Consider the following 20594-nt stretch of genomic DNA (forward strand, 5'->3'; position numbering starts at 1 on the left):
GGGCTCACGCTGCATCTGGCCGTCTGGGGCATGAATGAATCGGTAGGATTGTGATCTCATGCATATAGTATATGGTATGTATAGATGTATAGAAATATACGCACATGGGTCGGTGAGGCACATTTAGTAGTAGTTGCACCGGTGCTCTGTAGATAGATATCAATCCAGATATAAAATCCACAGGTGTAAAAATACCTATCCCCATCTCCATCTTCCCTCCAGATGGAGCTTCCTTCTCTCCGCCGCCCATGCCCATGCCCATCCCCACTCCACTCCACTCCACGTAGTCGTAGAGGAGAGTCGGTAGTAGTAGTCGAACATGTAACATCATCATCGCCGCCATCCATGATCCATTCCCAGCGATGCATGCCCGCCCATCTGCTACTAATACTACTACTACCACTACTACTACTACTACCGCGACTGCTATTACCTGACCAGGTACGACGACCAATGTGACCCAGAGGCTAATGAGGCACTAGGTAATGGTCCTCAGCCAGATTCCCCGGTTCCCCTGTCTACCACGTCCCCGCCAAGCAGCTAGAATCACGACGGGGCCAATCAACATGCCCCTCTAGGTCCTGGGCCCCGCTTTTCTTTTCTTCTGCCTTTCCCTTCTGGGCTAGACTAGGGCCGAGAGACCCCCGATCATGGATCAGGCCCTTGACCATGACCATGACCATGACCATGACCTGGACCTGGACCTGGATCTTGGCCATGACCCACGGCCACGGCCACAACCACTCACTCCTTTTCCTTTTTCTTCACCACGACAGCTCCACGACACGGCTCGTCTCTCTTTGGACCTGTGTCTTCTGCTGCTGCCGCCGATTCCTCTCTGTTCTTTTTAATCCGCCTCCTCTTTCTCCTGCTCGTCCGGTCCATCCTCTGTCTCTCTCTCTCTCCTCGTCCACTCCCTCGTCCCTTCCCTCCGTCCGTCTCGATCTCCTTCTCGCTTCTCACCTACCAGAAGGAATAGGTAGATAGATGATTCAGGATCTCGCCTAAACCAGATCCGATCTCACCGGCCATCAGACCAGACCAGACCAGACCAGACCAGACCAGACAGACCAGACAGACCGGACCGGACTATTGAAAGCAAAAGAAAATTCCTCTTAGGAGTGAATCGAAAAGAGGTAGTTCACCACCACTACCCTCACCCTCACCCTCGCTCGCCTCGCTTCGTGGTTGTCGCCCCGTCAGATTCCGTCTCCACAGCCTCAAATCCAATCGAAAAATTCCCTTCCCACCCCCCCGGAGCCTCTTTTCTCCCAACCACCACCACCACATCTCTTCCTCTGCCCACACTCCACCCTCCTCCAACTACAATCTTTCTTGTCGGTCCCGAACATACGTGGACACTGCTGCACCGCACTACACCGCACCGCACTACGATCACTATATCTAACTGTGCTCAGTTCCCAGCGTAGTAGTAGTAGTAGTCAATCAATTGACGTGTCTCACCACATCGACACGAGATACCCTCTCGACATATCCAGACGCGATCCGATCCAAAGACTCGAAGGTAAGTTCAATCGGTCCTCTCTCTATCCAGTCCAGCGTTCCTCGTTGCATCTCACTTCCTCCTAGATTCTTCTTCTTGCTGACCCTCCCTCCCCCCCTTGCGTAGCAGTTTGCGTGCGAACGGTCGCGTATCGGTGGCATTCCCAGAGAGACCTCCCCTCGTCCATACCAGACCATACCCAACCACACACACGACCCCCCTCCCTCCCTCCCAACCCGCGACGGATACGCTGGAGACGTTTACTCGTTCATCCGGCCGACCTCTCGCAAATTACAATCCGCATACCTACCAATTGACTCGTCCGGCACTCCGTCAAGGCGGTAAGGGATTCACTCACATTTTGTTCCGGAACACACGGTCGGTACGATTCCTGCGCGTACCTGCATTCTCTCTCTCTCTCTCTCTCTCTCTGTCTCTCTCTCCTCTCTCCCCATCCGGGCCTGTCTATCCCTGCCTGCCTGTCTGCCTGCCCTCCTTCCCCCCCCTGCTTGGAATTCCCCCGCTAACGACCGCTCTATTGTTAGATTCAGTGATATTGACCTGCCTCCTCCATCTCCGCAGCAGTCTCGACTAGCCTCTTCGTTCTTTTCACGCCTCACCCTTATACACTCTCTAATTCTTTAATAACTCGACATTCCGCCGAGTGTCAGTTCACCTTTGAACATCCCACAATCCTTACTTCCAGTGTCTCCCGAGCACTGTCGGTCGAAGCTCCTGGAGAACCTAGACATCCACTCCTTTCCGCACAACCACACACAGACGTCCCTTTCCCTAGAAAATCCCCCTTCACCTTTACAATCACCGAGCGAAGTAGCCAAGATGGGGTACCACCCACAGCAGCCTTGTGAGACGTTCTTCGTCGAGGAATCGCACCCTGCACAACGACCCCCCCACACCCAAGACTACATCAAGATGGCCGGTCGGCGCAGACAGGAAGCGATGGCCAACGAGTTGTCGAGACAGGCCTGCGATACCTACATCGAGGATATCGTCCGTCACATGAAGCACATGGAGGTCAGTGGCCGCGACCTCCCTTCCTCTCTCTGACCGTGGCTTACCTATATTTAGGACGAGACCCTTCCCGACGTTGCCTCGATTGATATTCAACAAGAAATCCAATGGTTCATGCGACCTTACCTCATCGACTTCCTGGTCGAGGCCCACGCGGCTTTCCAACTCCTGCCCGAGACCCTCTTCCTCGCCGTCAACCTGCTCGACCGCTACTGCTCCCGGCGGGTGGTCTACAAGAGACACTACCAATTGGTGGGATGTGCTGCGCTCCTGATCGCCGCCAAGTATGGGGACCGCAAGGAGCGCGTGCCCATGATCCGCGAGCTGAAGTCCATGTGCTGCAGTCTCTACGACGAGGACATGTTTACCCAGATGGAATGGCACGTTCTCAACACCCTCGAGTGGATGGTGGGTCACCCGACCGTCGACAGCTGGATGCAACTCAACCTGAAGGACGGCCCGGAATTCGACGACATCGAGGTCGAGCACATGTCCTGGTACCTCTGCGAGATCGCCCTGTACCACAAGGACTTCGTCTCCAAGAAGCCGTCCGTCATGGCCGAAGCCTCCATCGCCTTGGCGCGGGGCATCCTCGGCCGCCACGATATCATGGAGGATACCCACTGCGAGGTGAGCCAGACGATCGTCGAGCTGTCCCACAAGCTGGAGCGCCCCTCGCAGGTGCTGTTCCGCAAGTACGCCACCCCGCACCTGTCTCGCGTGTCCACGACCCTGGACGGCTTTCTCCGCCATCAAGCCATGATCCGACACGCCAGCCCGCCGAGCCCGCCCCGGGAGCCCAGCACGACCCGAGCCTCCCCGCACGAGGTCTACCCTGGTACGCCGCAGAAGCCCTACGGTGCGACGGTCAGTGGTTACATGACGCCCCCCATCACTCCGGAAGGCGAGTATTTCGTGAACGGCCACCCGGCTCCGCGCTGCCCCGTGACCCCGACCCCGACCTCCAACCAGCCGTACGTGCAGCCGCAACCATACCATCCGCAGTACCACCCGCAAGGACTGATGCACTGAGCGGTCAGTACCGGCAGCACCTGGAGGCTCGGACGTGGGGACACGAGAAAACCGACCCGAATCGCATTACATCATAATGGTCTTCTTCACCGCACGAAGACATTCTCCCCCCCTTACACGTGTGTGGCATAAGCGTCGTCATTCTCTCTCTCTCTGCTTCTCTTCGGGTGTTTGGATGGGCATAGCGACACAACAATCTGGGCTCGTCGTCTGTTTCTGTTTAATCTGTTGTTATTAGCGATTTGACTACAAAAATTTCCCTGCACGTCCCCCCTCTCTGCGCTCATCTTTCCCCCATCTTTCTTTTTTTCGGATTCTCTTCTTGGTTTGATCTGCCCTTGTGGGAGACAGGCATCACTTTCGAATCGAGAAAACACAGCGGACGACGACCATTTTCGCACATCACCCTTCTTTCTTTGGCGCACATTCGGGAATCGGAGGTGATAGAAGAAACACAAAGCCCATCAGGTTGTCCGCGGCTCAAAAACACCACGGGAGAAGGGACCCCCAAACAAAATTGGCACATCTGGCTGGCGGAGGGGATACCGAGCGCTTGGGTAGGAAGATGACGGTGATGGATACCAGTGGATGCATGGATAAAAGTGCGCTGCGTTGGGTATTCGGGGGGGGGTGGGGTGGTTGATGATACCCGGCTGACGTGTGAGCGCGTGGATTGTGGTGGAGGTTGGACGGAATTGCATCGGGGGTTGCTAATCGTGGATGGATGGGATGTGAACGTGGTAATCCTACTGCCGTACGTAAACCCGGGACGGGCATTAATACGAAGTATAAAAGCATCCCCTTCTTGAATGTTGATTTTTTAATCAACTAACTTTGCTTGCTTTTTCCTCTTCTTTCATGTATAAGGATGAAAAAGCAGAATCCACACGAGTGTGCACTTTTCTAAATGAAATCCCTGATCTTGTTGTCCATTTGGCAAAGAGGATATTATGCCTCCCCGTTTCCTCTTGACCAAGCTTCTTTTTAATTCGAAATGATCTTGTATATCCTCATCGTCATTGGAGTTGATTGTTTTTCTCTCTCCATCATTCACTCACCTCCCTCTCCTCTCCTATTCTATTCTTCTTCCTCTCATTCCCCTCCCTTCCCTCTCCCCTCTCCCCTCTCACCCTCTTCCCTCTCCCCTCTCCCCTCTCACCTCTTCCCTCTCCCCTCTTCCCACCTCCCCTCTTCCCCCTCCCCTCTTCCCCCCCTCCCCTCTCCCCTCTTCCCACCTCCCCTCTTCCCCCCTCCCCTCTCCCCCCTCTCCCCTCTTCCCTCTTCCCTCTCTCCCTTCCCCCTCTCTTCCCATCCCCTCCCCTCCCTCTTCCCCCCTTCCCCCTTCCCCCTTCCCCCTTTCACCCCTCCCTCCCCCTTCCCCCCCCCCCGCACCCACCGAATACCCGCTCAACGCCGCACGCCGCACGCCGCACGCCGCACGCCACAGACCTCTCGCACGCACAGGGCAGGAAGGGCATAAACATGTTGGCGCGCGTGCGTGTGTGCGTGTGTGTGTGCGTGGGTGCGTGGGCGGCAGGGCTGGGATTCTTTTTTTTCTTCTTATATTGTTTTTGTTTTTTTTTTTTTTTTTTTTTTTTTTTTTTTTTTTTTATTTTATTTTATGGGGGGAATTTTTTTTTTTTTAATTTTGTTTATTATTAATTTTGTTTATTATTATTTTTTCATGGTGGGGGCGGGGAGGGTTTGGGTCATTTTTCGGACATTTTGTACCGGTTGAGTTGAGTTGGGTTGGGTTGGGTTGGATTGAGGTTGGAGTGAAGTGGATCTTATTTGATTTGATTGGGTTAGATTTGATTGAATTGGATTGATTGGATTGGAGTGAATTGAATCTGAAGCATCCTTTTCAATCTCGTCTAGCTAGCTAACTAGCTAGCTAACTTTCCCTTCTCCTCCCGACAGCTTATGCTCTCTCCTCATCTCCACCTCCATCTTCATCTTCTTCTTCTTCTCTACCGACGGACGACGGGTGCGCGTGCGCGCGTGCACGGCTGAGCTGACATGTCCAGTCCCATATCCAATTCCGGGTCCGGCCAGCCTCCTCGTCCTTGCTCTTCTTCTTCGTCTTCTTCTTCTTCTTCTTCTGCTTCTTCTTCCAATAATACGTTAATGGCGTTGGCGTTGGCGTTGGCCTTGGCCTTGGCGTTTTTGGACTGCGTGCCCTGACGACCTCCTTCTTCTCCTGCTGCCGCGTCGTACAGCGGCGCTTCGGCGTTGGTGTTGGCGTTGCTGTTGGTGTTGGCGCGTTGCTGCTGCTGCTGCTGCTGCTGCTGCTGCTGGAGACGGCGGCCTAGAGGGCGGCGCAGGGGGGAGAGCGGGAGGAGGGTGGTGTGGGTGGAGGGGTGAGAAAAGGAGGAGGGAGAGGAAGAGGAAGGAGAGGAGGAGGAGGCCAGAGAAGAGGTCGGGGAGTGGAGGGTGTTGAGGGAGAGGGTCTGCGGGGAGTAGGTCTTGGTGTTGATCGTGCCGTCCTGGGTGCGGGTTGAGACCATGGCTGCTTGGGCTGCTTGGGCTGCTTGGGCTGCTTGGGCTGCTTGGGCTGCGGCGGTGGTGGTGGTGGTGGTGGTGCTTGGGGCTGTGTGTCGGGACGGGAAACTTCGAGGCTGCGATCTCTCTCTCTCTCTTGTGTTCTGGGGCGAGGGGTACAGGTTGGGGTTCTGGGTGTTGGTGGGTTTTTGAGGGCTCGTCTGGGAGTATTACGTTCTTTGTGCGTTTCTCTTTTTTTTTTACGTCGAGGAGTGTTGAGTGCTTGTTTTCCTCAGAGGCGGGGGCGCATGTTAGAGGGACAAAGGATAGATGGGTGGATGGGTGGATGGATGGAGAGGGATGAGGATGGAAGCGGGGTGTTCGTCTTTGTTGTTGACAGGCTTGGAGTGACGATGGGGCTTTCTCCGTTTGTCCTAGGGACGACGATGATCCTACGCCAGAGGGCAAGTCACGACGTCGACGTCTACTACGCTGACGGCTAGCTGGCACGGTATGACATCCTATCCCATCCCGATTTCCGAGATGCAAGTCACGTTTCATCAGGAATGAAAACCCCTCTCTCTCTCTCTCTTCTTTCTCTGCGCTTATCTATCCATCTACGTTGTTTCCAAGCGGGATATGAAATCTCGGGTGGCTTGGGAATGGAATAGCTGGGCCACCCCGACCCCGACCAAGACCGAGAACGGGCAGGACCCCTTCCCTCGCTAGTGCTCGTTGATTCTGATTCTGCCTGGAATGTTGGAGCATTGTCTGGCTGGAATCCGGCTGCTCACTAGTTGCATTCCGCGCGTTGTTCGATGGAGAGGATGGAGCACGCCAGCGAAGAATGCATTGTCTGTCTGGACATCCCTTTGCGAATTTCGACGGTCGGGAACATCGCTCTCTTCGCGCGCATTCGGGTCGGAGCAGCTATCTTGACACGAATTATCTCTTGCCAGTCGCCCTTTCTGCGCTGAAGACTGTTCCCCCCATTTTTTTCGTCTTTTTTTCTCTCTTTTTTTTTCTCTTTTTTTCGAAAGACTATTCGGATGAGAGGAAGTACCGGTGGTTGATAGACGAGATGGCTTCAACAGGGTACGTACTTTGGGTTCCATCTACGACGGGTGGATGAATGCTGAGCAGAAGTAGCGATGGGACCAGTCCCACGGGACCCGATCCCAACGAGTACAAAGGTCACCCTCAACCGCCACCAGACGAGCGGCTAGAGTCTGCTTTCAATTTTCTGGCGGACGAGGATTCAGACAGACACCTGGATTTCGACTCCAGGGTCGGCGAGATCGAGGAATACGTAAAACACCTCGAGGATCGCAAGATACCTTGCTCGGAGCAGCTCCTCAAGGATGTGAAAGTCATGACTGCAGTCCACCGCGAGTGGGCGCAGCGCAGGACGGATCCCCCCCCAGACAGCAATTGTGACAACAGTCGACCGGCCCGGCAACCCTTCTCGACCAGGCTCATCTCCATCCAGACCGCGAAGGCGCTCAAGGCCCAGCGCGCCGCTGCCGGCACCGACAAGCAGGCCAGAGAAGATCACGCCCCCTACTCGGCCTTCCGCGAGGACGACCACGGCGAGTTTCTCGCGGCGATGAGAAAGGACGCCGCCGTGGACCCGGATGAGCTCAACCCGGCGACCAGCCTCCTGCACGCCGAGAGTCGCGCTTACGACTGGGCTCGTCTCGATCCCATCATGATCCCGTACTGGATGCACCCAACCCAGGGTATTCCGACGAAAGGCTTCTCGGCGGCCGATCAGACGCCCTGGTACCGAGAACCAGTCCCTCATCCTCTAGAGGCCAACCGCCCTGCTCGAGGATGGGTGCCTCGGTATCTCCTCGACACGGAGGAGCGGATCAACGGCCTCCTCAGGAAAGCGTCCAACACCATCGAGGAATATGCCGAGCTCGAAGATCTCCTCCGGTTTGTCGAGCCCCCGCATGTGCGCCAACTCCATGATGAGAACAGCGCTTTTGACAATGACGAGGTGGCCTTTGCCAGCATTCTCAATCACCTCAGAGATGATGATCCGGCGAAGCCCCTGTACGCGTTCAAGGAGAAGGAGCGGCGGGCCAAAATCGCGCAGGACTTTCTCGAAGCGTACGACGCGTGGCGAGCCACCTTCAACGACGTGTACTTCATCGTCCGGCTCCCCAGAGAGACCACTGTCGTCGAAGTCGAACAGCCAGGCGTTTTCTACGTCGATCACGGGGTTCCGGGGCCTGCTCGGGCGGCTGTTCTCCAAAGAGCCAGTGCCCTTCTCAGGTCCGACACCCTGGCAAGCCTCACACAGGACGATCTAGCTGCTTTCACCCTTCTCGCGCAGCAATCGCAGGATGCTGAGATTACACATTACCAGAGAGCCAAGGCTGCACTGCTGCGGTCGGTGGGGGCAAATAGCAAGGACGATCTTGATGCCGGCCATAGGGCCACGTGGGACCATCTTCAGCATACAGAAACAGCGCTGCGTCGACAATGGCTCGTTAGAATATCACCACTTAACCCCGAGTTCAGGTATCTTCGCCCGGGGGAGATGGAAGAGAAACTGCCGAATATCTTGTACATTCCCTGGGAGATCACATCGGTACCAACAGCAGCGAGTCCGCTCCTGATCGAATTGGCTCTTCCTCGCGACGCCCAGGCCGCACAGGACACCATCAACGCGGAACTCCAGCAGGCGAGGGGGCCGAAGACGGATATAGATACCCTCTTGCAGTTTGTCCCAGCATTCTATCCTGCCCTGCGTGAACTGGCTGAGGCTCACCTGCGTTGGGATTTCCTCCAAGGCTTCGCCTCCACGAATTGGCGGGCCGAGGACTTGCGATTGAGGGGTATCCTGGACCCGATCTTTGAGCAACGGTTTGAAGCCTGGCATCACGGACTGGGACGGGAAGTCGTCGTCAAGATGCCCCGTTTAGATCAGGTCCCCGAGGAGCCGGGGATGCTGTACTGCCGCCACGAGCCAGGCCTGTGCAGTCAAGACGACTCGCCTGTCAAGATACAGAGCTTGGTAGATCTAGGGAGCTCGAGGAGTCCTGACCAGCAGATCCAACTCCGGAACCTGTTGGTTCGCCATCAGTACGCGGCACTCGACAGCGCGTGGCGGGCCTGGAAGGAGGCCGAGGGACAGTCTCCCAACCAGGCCAAAACCGACCAGTTGAAGCGCGCGTGGGAAGCCATGTCGGATCGGTGGACCCGGAGCATGGAGGGCTCGGTTATCACGATCAAGAAGACGCCGGATCCCCGCATCGATCCTGACAATGACCCTCGCGTGGTCTACTATCGAGGCCCGATAGCGTTCGAGCGGCACTATCCAGCACTGGACGAGAGCCTCCGAGCAGAATTCCATGCGCATATTGCAGCGGGAAACCGTGACACCGAAGAGTTTCGTCCGAGCGACGACGGACTTCTACCTGCCCATATCAGAGCTGCTTTGCACCGATACCTACATTCCGGTACCGCGCAAGACGGTGCGCTGTACGCATACCATCTTCGGTTGCTGTGGTCAAAGACGCTGCCGAGGTTTACACCGGATGTCGGTGTAGCTCATTCGCGTCAAGAGACGCCCACGGCTACACGTAGGCTATCGCAAGACAATCGGCTGGGTGTTGATCTTGCAAAGATGGAGCCTGTGATTGCTGCTCTCGAGGAAGACATCAATCACCTCATCAGAGATATCCGAGCGAAGTCAAACATTCAGAGGCGCAGCACCCTGCTGAGACAGCTTGATATGCTGTTGAGGCAGTTCCAACCTCGTAGCATCAACGCTATCGAGGTCTTTTCCAGGGATCCGAACGTTCCCAAAACCGATCAGAGGGCTCTGAAGCTTGAGGCAGCGAGGCAACACGTCGCATGGCGACGGCCCATTGTCGAGAATGGGGCTGTCATATCCAGGTCCCAATACACGCCGGTTCCTCGGGGCAGTGTAGTCCTGGAATTCATGCCCAATACGGCGTACAGCGGCGAGGCCTTCCAGATTCAAACAAGGGATCCCGCGAACGTTCACTCTTTACTGGTGCACAAATATGCAGACTATGTCACCCCTGTTGCAGAAGTTCCAAGCGCTCACGACAGGACGGACATTGTCACTTTGCAGAGCACGATCAATGATCTGCTCAGGGTGAGAGCTGCGGGTACGGATTTCTCGTGGGATGAAAGCGAGCTGCTGCTTGCACGTTTGCGAGCTTTGATGCCGAATCGGATCTCGATTCAGGAAAAGGCCCACAGGCTGCTGGACCGCGACGCCAGAGAGAGGCGCGAGCCTGAGCATGACGAAAAGTTCTGGGAGTCGTGGGATACTTGGAGCAAGACGTACGACGCCTGGATCGACAGCTTCCCCGGTGGCCAGATCAGAATCGCAACAGCAGCCAATGCTGCGGACAAGACCGCCATACCGCTCACCGCAACCGACATAACGGCCGCGGCTCTGAAAGACTTGGCAGAGCCCAAGCGTGTCAAGACGTTACCTCATGTTGTCAAGAGTATGGAGAACGATGTGAACAGTTACCTGTACGGTCCACTCGAAACATACTCAGATGCGGATCGGCAAGTTGGAGATGCTCTGCTCTGGGAGCTATTCCGAGATATAAGGGAAGAGCTGCACGAAGTGCTCCTCAGGCACATCCAAGTCACGTACAGCACCGAACCGTTGGACCAGAACCATTTGACCGCAGAGATCGCCGCTCTCGTCGAGTCGCTGGAGTTGCGTGCTTGTACCATCTTTAGAGACGAGCTGAGGCTGCTGGCGCCGAACCAGATCTCTATCCACGAGCCGCTTCCCGGCAAGTTCAGATTCTTGCCCGGCCCAGGGACCACTTTCGTCGGCGAGAAGCAGATAGCAGCGACTCTCGCAAGTCAACTCCTGATTGACAATTTCACGGACTCGAGGATGGAGTTTCTCGAGCTCACGTCGAAGATCAGGAGATACATACCTCTCACCCCAGAGGAACATGCTCGCTTGGAGAAACAGGTTGCCTCGCTGTCTCGTGCGAACCTCAAGACCATGCAGGAGCAGTCGGACACTGTCGCCAGACGTCTGGCTAAATTCTCGACGACCCATGGCTTCGAAGGAGATGAGGAGGCAGAGCTCTTAGAAGCCGACCGGAGCTGTCTCTGGCACCGATGGGCCCTCAATTCTCTCGACCCAGGCCTCGGGGTGCTGCGTAATCCACCCTGGCCGGATGTCGTGGACAGATTGATCGCTGCGGGCGCGGCAACAAGTATTCGCAGCGACGCAGTCGTCCCCGTCGTAGCACCCAGCGAGTTCGAGATCAAGGAGCTGGAGACGGAGATCAACAATCTGCTCTCGAGGCAGAGGATGGGCTCGCTGGATGGTTCCCAGGAATACGAACTCTCCTTCATCCTCAGAGAGTTGTTGCCGACTGCGCTCCGGGTGGTCAAGATACGGATTGACGGGCAGGGAAGGGGAATCCTCAGCTCGGCTGACACCGTCACGGGGGGTCTGGCCGTACTGGAAGCACAAAAGCGCTTCGCTCAACGATATGCGCAGTACCTGCGCGACTTGCCTGCGTTTGGTCTCATCCTTGATACCTGGTGGTACAGTCAAGAGGTGATCGGTGCCGCCTGTTCCCGATGGAAGACATTCAAAGATATGCATGTACACCAAGATGGCGTATCGCTGTTCCCAAGCACCTCTCGCCAGATCGAGAATACCCAGCAGAGGCAGTGGTTCCAGCGGTACGCCGTCCTCGTGGGATGGGTTGACCGTGGCTGCCCGGATCCTGCCTCGGCCGATGTGACATCGCAACTGCTGTTGGAGAACCTCGACAGCTCGCTCGCGGGTTTGCAAGCCGAGATCCGCAAGACCAGCTCTACGCTGGCGGCGGCTGATGATCAGGATGCTGAGCTCTCTCTTCTGAACGTCAAAGAGGAATTCATCAAGGGTTTCATGGCGTGGTATACCTCCTTGGCTGTAAGTTCCTGTTACCTAACCGTCGACATTACTTTGGCTAACACGAATGGCAGCCCCAGCAGTTAGCTGACATCCGGTCTGGTGGTGTCCGGTCCAGCGCGGTCGATTTCACCGGCAAGGCGGAAAGGAGAGGCATTCAGAGAGCTGCCATCGAGATTGCATTGAACCTCCTGGCCACGAACCAGGAGCAACACCGACCCGCGGATCGCTTCCGACTCGTGGACGTGGATCGTCAATTTGTGCCTCCACGGAAGGAGGTCGCCATCTCACTGCCCCTCGAGGTTCCAAGACGGCAGGTCGAGTACGACACTTTCGACCTGACCAAGAAGATGATTGCCTTCCGCGAGTGGAAGGATTTCGACCACGAGATTGCGCGCGAACACCTCATACAAGACCCGGTGCTACTCCAGTCTGATGATACGGGCGATGGTCGGATGGACTACACGACGGATGTTCCAGAGGGTGTTGGCCGGGAGGTGTTCTACCTCAACCCTCCCGTCAACTACATGGGACCGGTAGCCAACGGCGACGCAGCCGACTGGATTGAGGTTCGCAAGGAGCGTCACGCCGTGTTGACCGATGTGGCGGTGCGCCTGTCGGATGCCTACACGAAAGCTCCGCGGCCTCTACTGCAGAAAATGCTTGAGCGCATGAGCGATGGCATGCGCCGGACCAAGGATGGAGATGATCACTCTGAGTCCCCTCTCACGAAGCCGCAACTTGATCTCCTGCGTGAGATATCGGGGGAGTCGTGGGATGATACGAGTCGGGAATACGCAGCGCCCATTCAAAATCACCTCTCAGAGGAGCCCACTGTGAGAGACCAACAGCTTGCTCAGCTCGCCGAGTTCGAAAAGAGGCTCGCGGAAATTTCGGATGTGCCCTTCTGGGTGCCGCTCGAAGAGGATCCGGGCCTTTCCCGAACTGACCAGAGCCAATATCCCCAACTTCGGCACTCGAGCACCGTCCGAAGCTTGCTGGGCATGTCACTTGATCATCTGCTATTGGAGATTGGCAGTATACGAGCACAGCACGAGATGGTGCCTTGGTCTCTGGAGGACATCCGACGATGTCTGCGTGTCATGAGAGACTTTGGCCGCATCCAGTGAGCAGATCCCTTTCTGTAGATGGACATGGACACATTGCTGACGCTAGCTAGCTACGACGAACCTGCTGCCGGGGAGCCTGAGCAGGTCTGCCGCATACCTCTCGCCGGCCATCCGGAAAACAAATACGTGATTTCCATCCCTGCAGCTCAGTACTCGAACGGTGTGAGGACGATGCCGGACGGAAAGCTTGAGGTCACATATAACGCCCAGGGAGACAAGGGACCGGTCATTGTGCAGCCGAACAAGGAGACGTTCCTCCAAGAGCTCGCTTATGGACTCGGGCGGGAGATTGTGAACGTCCTCGAGGACATGAGGGCTCCGCAGATGACGCGACAACAGGCTGCTATCGTGCTGGACAGGGCGGAAGCCTTGGTCCAAAAGAAGATGTCTCTGCTGACTCCCGCGGACCGTGGTCAGACGGACGAAAGCTCCCCCGTCAACACCAACCTGATCAATCTCGTGTTGCTCGCGCGGGAGGCGATCGCAACTACGCCCAGCCTGGTAGCCGAGCTCGAGATCGACGATGTCGACAACATGAGTGAGCAGGAAGCTGCGGCAGTCATCCAGACCAAGACCCTCCAGGAACTCAGCGACAACTTCGAGCCCAAGTTCCGCGCGACGAACGACGTTTGGGGCTTCGCATCTGATCGGCTGGCGGAGCAAAGACGGGCCCGCAGCGGACGCGACGTCCCGGTCAAGCCTCGCCCGACGCAATTCTTCTCCATGCTGCGATATCCCGTGTGTTGCCAATCGCCAGCCGCGCAGAAGGCGATTGAGAGCTCGGGTCCCGTCATCGAGAGCAGGACCCAGACGCTGGTACCTCCTCCGCCTGGAGGCCGGCGAAGGGGAGCACATGACAAGACGAAGGTGAGGCACATCCGAGACCAAGTTCCGCATTACCCATTCGGCGAGACGCCATATCAAGAAGCGTACCAGAGTTACCTGATGGAATACGAGTTGCGAGATGGTATGTATCCCCCTTTCCCTTCCCCCCCCCCCCTCCCCCCCATCCCCTTTTTCGAGATGGAATGGAATCTCGCTAACGGGATTCGCCGCCAGTGTCCGAGTTCCAGCCGCAACAGCCCGACTACCCATGGTACAACCCCCTGCGCTACGTCGGCGTCCCAGCGGTCCCGGCCCCGATAACGCTCCCTCCAGAGGCAGATCTCGAGGCAGCCGCCGCAGACGAACCCGCCATCCCCAACGACCCCTACCCGCTCCCCAGCCTCCCCTGGACCCCGCGGAACATCTCGAGAGCCGACCACCGCCGCGGCCTCATCGACGCGGTCCAACACTCCGGCGGCTTCGCCGCGGTCCCCGAGTACTACTTTTCGCCGAGCGAGATCGCCGCCCACGATGTGGCGCGCGCGCACGCGGACCGCCTGCGGGTCACGGACGAGACGACGCGGGCGACGGAGAGGTTTGTGGGGAAGTCGATGCACGATATGAGTATGGCGGAGATGCTGGACGCGCATGTCCAGCTCGGGATCAACTCCCAGGATGGGACTTGGTTGCCGACGGCGACGGGGACGGCGACGGCGCCTACCCGGCCCGGCCTCGCCGCCCGGATCCGCCAGGCCCTCTTCGGACCGGAGACTGCGCCACCGCCACCGCCGTCGGCTATCAGACGCAACTCCATCCCCATCCCGGATGTCTTTACCGGGCCTCCTCCTATGGGTCATCCGCCGCCGCCGCCGCCGCGTCAGACTGGCCCTGGGGCTCAACAGCCACAGCCAGCTGCTGGTGGCGGTGCTGGTGGCGGTGCCGGTGCTGGCGTACAGGATGCAGTCACCACAGACCCCTTGCGCGCCCTCCAGATGTCCACGCAATCGGATCTGGCGATCGCGGCTGCGGCTGACAAGCGGCGCTCCGAGGCTGCGAGGGATGCTTTCCAGAGGGGGTTGATGCCTCCTCCTCCGCTTCCTCCTTCGCCTCCTCCTCCTCCGGGTGTTGTTGATGATGGGTGGGATTGAGATGGGGGGAGGGGAAGGGGGATTGAGAGGGGGATTGAGATGCGATGGGTGGGAGGAAGGGAGAGGGAGGAAGAGAGAGGAAGAGGGCCGGGGGGGGGTCGGATTTGTTTGTTTGTTTATCTATTTTTCTATCATGTTGGTTGGTTGGTTTTTTCATTTTCGTTTGGAGGGAAGGAGAGGGGGGGGGGGAAGGGTTGGCTTGAAAGGATGGGATTGCAAGTCATTATTAGTTCGTAGATTGAGATGAGATTTAGGCGTGTACGAATCGACTAAATAAAAAAAATAAAAAAAATAAAAATATTATACCCCCTTCTTGTTGTTATTGTTGTGTGATTGAGGGAAAAGGTGTTTGTTTGGAGGGTGGAAGGATGGAAGGGTAGAAGGGTAAGAGGGGGGGGGGGGAAGAAGGCGAGGTGTGGAAATGGATATGGATGGATAGGTTGACGGCTTGCAGGTTTGGATTTGAAGTTGAGGTTTGGACTTGAGCTTGAGGTTGGACTTGGACTTGATAAAGATTGATCTGGTAGCTCTCTGCTGCGTGCGATGTGCGATGAGGTGCTTCCTGCCTTTGTAGTTGTGTAGTTGTAGTAGTAGTAGTAGTAGTAGTATGATAATATAGTGGGGGGTTTCTCGGATGGGAAAGGCTCAAGGGGGGGGGGGGGGGGGGGGGGGGGGTAGTAGTTAAAAGGGGAAGGAGGGAGAAAGCGAGGCGAGAATGAATGGATAAATGGATGGATAGATGGATAAATGGATAGAGAGAGAGAGAAAGGAAGAGAGAGAAATAGAAACAGAAGAGGGGGGGGGGATTCGGTCATATATACATGTACTTAACGAAAAGGTTTAGAAGTGTATTGATTACCGGTATTAGAGCCAGCCTACTTGGGGAATTGACTCGGTTCTCCCATAATATCAAAATTAATATCGATATCAGTGTTAACATGTAAACAGCTTAGTTGATTTTGCTTTGCTTTGTTTTGTTTATTTAATTGTATGTACGGTATAGTATATCGCTTTAAGTCCCCGACTCTTTAACTGTATCTAGTCCTTGGATCTTTGGATTCTGGGATTCTTGATTTCGTGGATTTTGAGATTCTTGAACTCTTGGATTTTGGAATTCTTGAACTCTTGAATTCTGGAACTCTTGAACTCTTGAATTCTTGAATTCTTGAATTCTTGAATTCTTGAATTCTTGAATTCTTGAACTCTTGAATTCTGGAACTCTTGAATTCTGGAACTCTTGAACTCTTGAATTCTTGAATTCTTGAATTTTTAAATGCTTAAATCCTTGAATTCTTAAATCCTTAAATTCTGGAACTCTTGAACTTTGAAACCCTTAAATTCTCGAACTCTTGAACTCTTAAACCCTCAACGCCTTAACTCCTCAAATCCTTAAATCCTCAACTCCTCAACTCTACCAACATTCTCAACTTTAACTCCTCAACTTCTTAAACCCCTCATCAACTCTACAGCACATCACCACAAACAAACAAAGAAAGACAAACAAAGAACGAACGAACGGACGGACGAACGAATGAACGAGTCTTTCCCTCTCCCTTTTGTCGTGCTATAAACGACCCATTTCAACTTCGATTTTCTTTCTTTTGTAATTATAGTTATAGTCATACTTATAGTGATACTCATAGTCATAATCATCATTATACTTATAATCATATTTATAGTCATAGCCACCATCGTATTCTCTCTCTCTCTCTTTCTTTCTTTCTTTCTCCCTTTCTCTCTCTCTATTTGGGGATAGGGAGAGGGGATAGGGAGAGCTAGCTGGCGCGGTTACGATTCTGCTTCCCTGACCGAGCGAGGCCGAGAAGCTTTGGCTTTGAGAAAAAAAAAAAAAGTTAATAAGATTATTTTCTTGAGGCTTGAAAGGGGAAACCAAACTGGGATTTATGGTTTTATCATTCGAGGGCGGCAATATTTTAGGGAGGTGGGGGGTGGGGGGGGGAGAGTTAAGGTTGAGGTTGAATGAATAAGTAAAGAGGGCTGTAGAGAGATGGAGAGAGGAGAGAGGTGTGGGAATGGGGATAGGGGTATAGATGTGGGAATACAGATAGGGATTTGACGATGGTGGTGATAAGAAGAAGGATAGATGGATAGATGTTTAGGGTAGATGAGGTTGGGGGAGGGAAAAGCCTGAAGATTAGAAAGAGGTAGGTAGAAGGGTTTGATACGGGCGTGTATTAAGCGGGAATGAATGAGCTGAAGGAATACATTCTCTGAGTCGGGGATGGGAATAGCATGGGAATAGTGTAGGTGAGTTTAGATGAGAATTATATGGGTTATTGAGATATATAGGGAGGGCTTTATGATGGATTTTATATACGTTGAGTTATAGCTTGATGAGGAACTTTATCCGCTTGACTTTAATAGTGACAGTGATAATGATACTGATAATAAGGATCAAAACTGGTACTAACGCCTGAGAGTATTGAATACTTACCACCGTAATCTCTCCTCTCCGCGTACAAGTTTATATTAGTGTTTAGAAGACAAGGTTATTAGTATCTATAACCCGAGAGCCTAAGTTCTTCTAAGGCCTAGCTAGTCCTGCTCGGAATATCGTCTGTTAATATCGGTTAGTTGATCTTTGAACATTTTATCAAGATGAAATATTACTTGCCATCTTCGAGAGCATAAGCAGCAATCATTGTTCTCACTCTGCTTTTATTTTTCACCTTGATGCGTTCTACCGTTCCTCCTGTAACAAATATCACAGCAAAGAGGAGCTCAGTGTAGAGAACGGCTTTCTATATTGATAATAAGGACGTAAAACTTCAAGTTATCAAGCCTCCAAACGAAGATTCTTGCGAGCCTACCCACCGTCTTTTGTTTTTAGTTAGTTCGTTCGTTAATGAATCTGCCTTCGACTCTAGCGTTAAGGTGCGTAGTTGAGGACCAAGGTTAGCTTTGATTTCCTACAGGTTCTCTCTTAGAGCTGGGGCTTATTCACAGCGAACAAGTCATTTTTGGACTGGCAAGCAGCTGGCCAGATCAGAGGAGACGCTTGGCGAAGCTAAGCCCAAAGCGTCTCTACCGATGTAGAAAGCCGTTCTCTATACCGAGGTCTCTCTGTTATGATATTCGTGACAGGAGGAACGATAGAACGCTTTGCAATGTCGAGCCCGTATATTATTGGAGTTGGCCGCACGACGGCCGGCTAGCTTACAAGGGAATCGTGTCTGCTGCTTCCGTTGATGGATTCTGATGGGATGGAATAGCTGCCATTGGGTAGGGCACATCATCCATCCTAGGTATATGGGAGGAAAAGATCCCGCGTGCTAACAGCCTCCTTAAAATGGATGGGTGAATCGTATCAAAATCATTTCGAGGACTTGATCTTTACGTCGTCGGAGAGCATTGGGGCAAATGGCAGTCCATATCTATAAGCGTTCATTCAGAAGAGGGAAGTTTGAAAATATCACAAGTCCTCTTATACGAACTACCAACTCTCGAACCAGTATGCCGTTCACACGATTAGAAGAAGAGCGCGCGAACAAGATCTTATGTGAACTCAGATGGATCGTAACCTATAGAGGTTTTTGTTCTCCTGACGGCAAATCGTCAGTCCGCAGCTCGAATTTCGGCCATTGATCGAGATACTGCTGGTGCTGCTACTACCGAGAATTGCCGCCAAAGCTGCCGTGCTATCGGTGCTTGCTTACTTGAAAGCAGCTAACTACATGCCCGCCAGTATTTCATTGCAGTTCCCTTGCAACCTGCTTTACATCGGCAAGGAACCGTCGCAATGAGATGGGAGGAGATGAGGAGTTGCTCTTATCTTCATCTCGGGCATTGTGTACAAAGATTTTGAATCGAGTTGGCTGTGTCTTCTCTCGAAGCTTACATATCGCGCTTTCACTAAGAAGCCGGCTACAGCTTTTTTTTCCCGGGAAGGAGAAAGGGGCCGTATAAAGTGAGAAGAAGTCATCGCTTGGCTTCCGCTTTCAGATCCCCAAACAAGCCGAAGAAGACAGTGAGAGCAGAGTACGGAGGAAGGCACCACAAGGGAATCCGATAAACAATCAACGCTACAGCTCCTCCGAAGCTCGTGAACTCTTCAGCTAGAGAAGTAAGTGAGATGGGCATAAACACCTCTCCTCCCCTTTCCGCCCGAGCTATTCATTCACGCATTCATTCCATCGGCTTTTGCACGCACGCACTGCTCTCGCAAAGAAATAAACGAGAGGGATATCGTCCTGCTAGGTAGTAGTGCTTCGTGCTTCCTGCCCGAAACCTAACAACCACCCACTTTTTTAGATTGAAATTGGCAGCAGTGGTACAGCACGTCCGTACCCCTTATAAAAGAGGTGTGATTCTCGTATACGAGCAAGCTTCAAACGAACAGGACAGGCCTCTCTCTCTCCTGATCCGCTATCCCCCTTCATATGATTCTTTCATCATCACCGACCCCACCACCCCCCACCCCCCGGTTTCGTAGAGGGGAAGATGGATGGATGGATGGAGACGCATCTGAGGTTTCCACCGACGAAACGGAATGGACAGCCTCCGCTGAAGATGGACCACGGCAGGATCAACAGACATGTCTTTTCTGTCCCAGACGCCAGAGAAGGACACTAGGTCGGTCAAGCGGGCCGCCCCTTTGCAAGCAGACTTGTGAGTCAACCTAGGGATATTCTCGGTCTTTCAAAATCCGCCGATCTGTTCTCTCGGCCTGCACGCCGCGTTTTGCCTCCTACAAGTACGAACGGTGGAGCATCATCCAGTGCCTTGCCGGAAATGAAATGAAGAAAAAAAAAACAAGTTATGACAAGTTCATTGAGACGTGAACGCGGCTATTAGCAATCAGGGGTTGGTTGGGCCAACTTTAAGTTGGACTAGATTAAAGTCCGTACTGTAGAAAAAAAGCGCGGTAGTAAGTAGGTATGTAAGCTTTTTAAAAGAACTTTTTTTCAAACTCTGTTTCATGCCTTCGTTCTTCCGTCTGAAACGTCGTCGTGGGTCGTGCGAAAAGAATTATCTATTAATAATAGTCGGGGGAGAAGGAGCTTAACGCAGGAAGGTTGATTGATTGGTTTGATTGGTAATGAGTAAGATTGAAATGGTCGCAGATATAGATAGATGATGGTTGGGAGGGAAATACGGTAAGAGGAGTAGGTGTTTGTCGATATATACGGGGAAATTGCGGAGATCGGAGAGGCAAGAGAGAGGAAAGTAGTGACAAGGGAAGGGAGAATATGGACTTGAAGAAGATAGGCGAATGAGGATATACGAAGTAAGCAAGACGAAGAAGAAGTACTTACTTAGCGCGTTATGAGCGATGAAGAGGCCGCGAAGCGCCGTTTGTTTTATGCTAGCTGTGCCACTTGGCGACTCGCAGAGACAAATTGAAAAGAGAAGCATATTCAAACATCCATCAGCTGTCGTCTCAGAGTCCATTATTATTTAATCCTGAATCCTTCAATCCGAGATATATACCGCCACAACACCATTAGCCAGAGCAGCTAAGGGCCTCAGTACCCTTTCCAAAAAAGAACATCCTC

General features: G+C 53.6%; 3 protein-coding genes across 3 annotated transcripts; all 3 read left to right on the top strand.

Moving 5' to 3' along the window:
* Positions 1 to 669: 669 nt before the first annotated feature.
* Positions 670 to 1430, top strand: L3040_005165 (uncharacterized protein; the record flags this gene model as incomplete). The annotated part of the gene is made up of 3 exons (XM_066157255.1): positions 670 to 808; positions 1075 to 1136; positions 1419 to 1430. 3 exons carry the CDS (start codon positions 670 to 672, stop codon positions 1428 to 1430), a joined length of 213 nt encoding a protein of 70 aa, XP_066011570.1.
* A 914-nt stretch (positions 1431 to 2344) lies between these two features.
* On the top strand, positions 2345 to 3568 carry L3040_005166 (uncharacterized protein; the record flags this gene model as incomplete). The annotated part of the gene is made up of 2 exons (XM_007296968.2): positions 2345 to 2539; positions 2594 to 3568. 2 exons carry the CDS (start codon positions 2345 to 2347, stop codon positions 3566 to 3568), a joined length of 1170 nt encoding a protein of 389 aa, XP_007297030.2.
* Positions 3569 to 7130: 3562 nt separating this feature from the next.
* L3040_005167 (uncharacterized protein) lies at positions 7131 to 15078 on the top strand (the record flags this gene model as incomplete). The annotated part of the gene is made up of 5 exons (XM_066157256.1): positions 7131 to 7144; positions 7199 to 11996; positions 12050 to 13101; positions 13156 to 14072; positions 14165 to 15078. 5 exons carry the CDS (start codon positions 7131 to 7133, stop codon positions 15076 to 15078), a joined length of 7695 nt encoding a protein of 2564 aa, XP_066011571.1.
* Positions 15079 to 20594: the final 5516 nt, after the last annotated feature.

Source organism: Drepanopeziza brunnea (genome assembly GCF_022702325.1).
Source record: "Drepanopeziza brunnea f. sp. 'multigermtubi' strain 214-2 chromosome Unknown ctg8, whole genome shotgun sequence".
Classification (NCBI taxonomy): Eukaryota; Fungi; Ascomycota; class Leotiomycetes; order Helotiales; family Drepanopezizaceae; genus Drepanopeziza; species Drepanopeziza brunnea.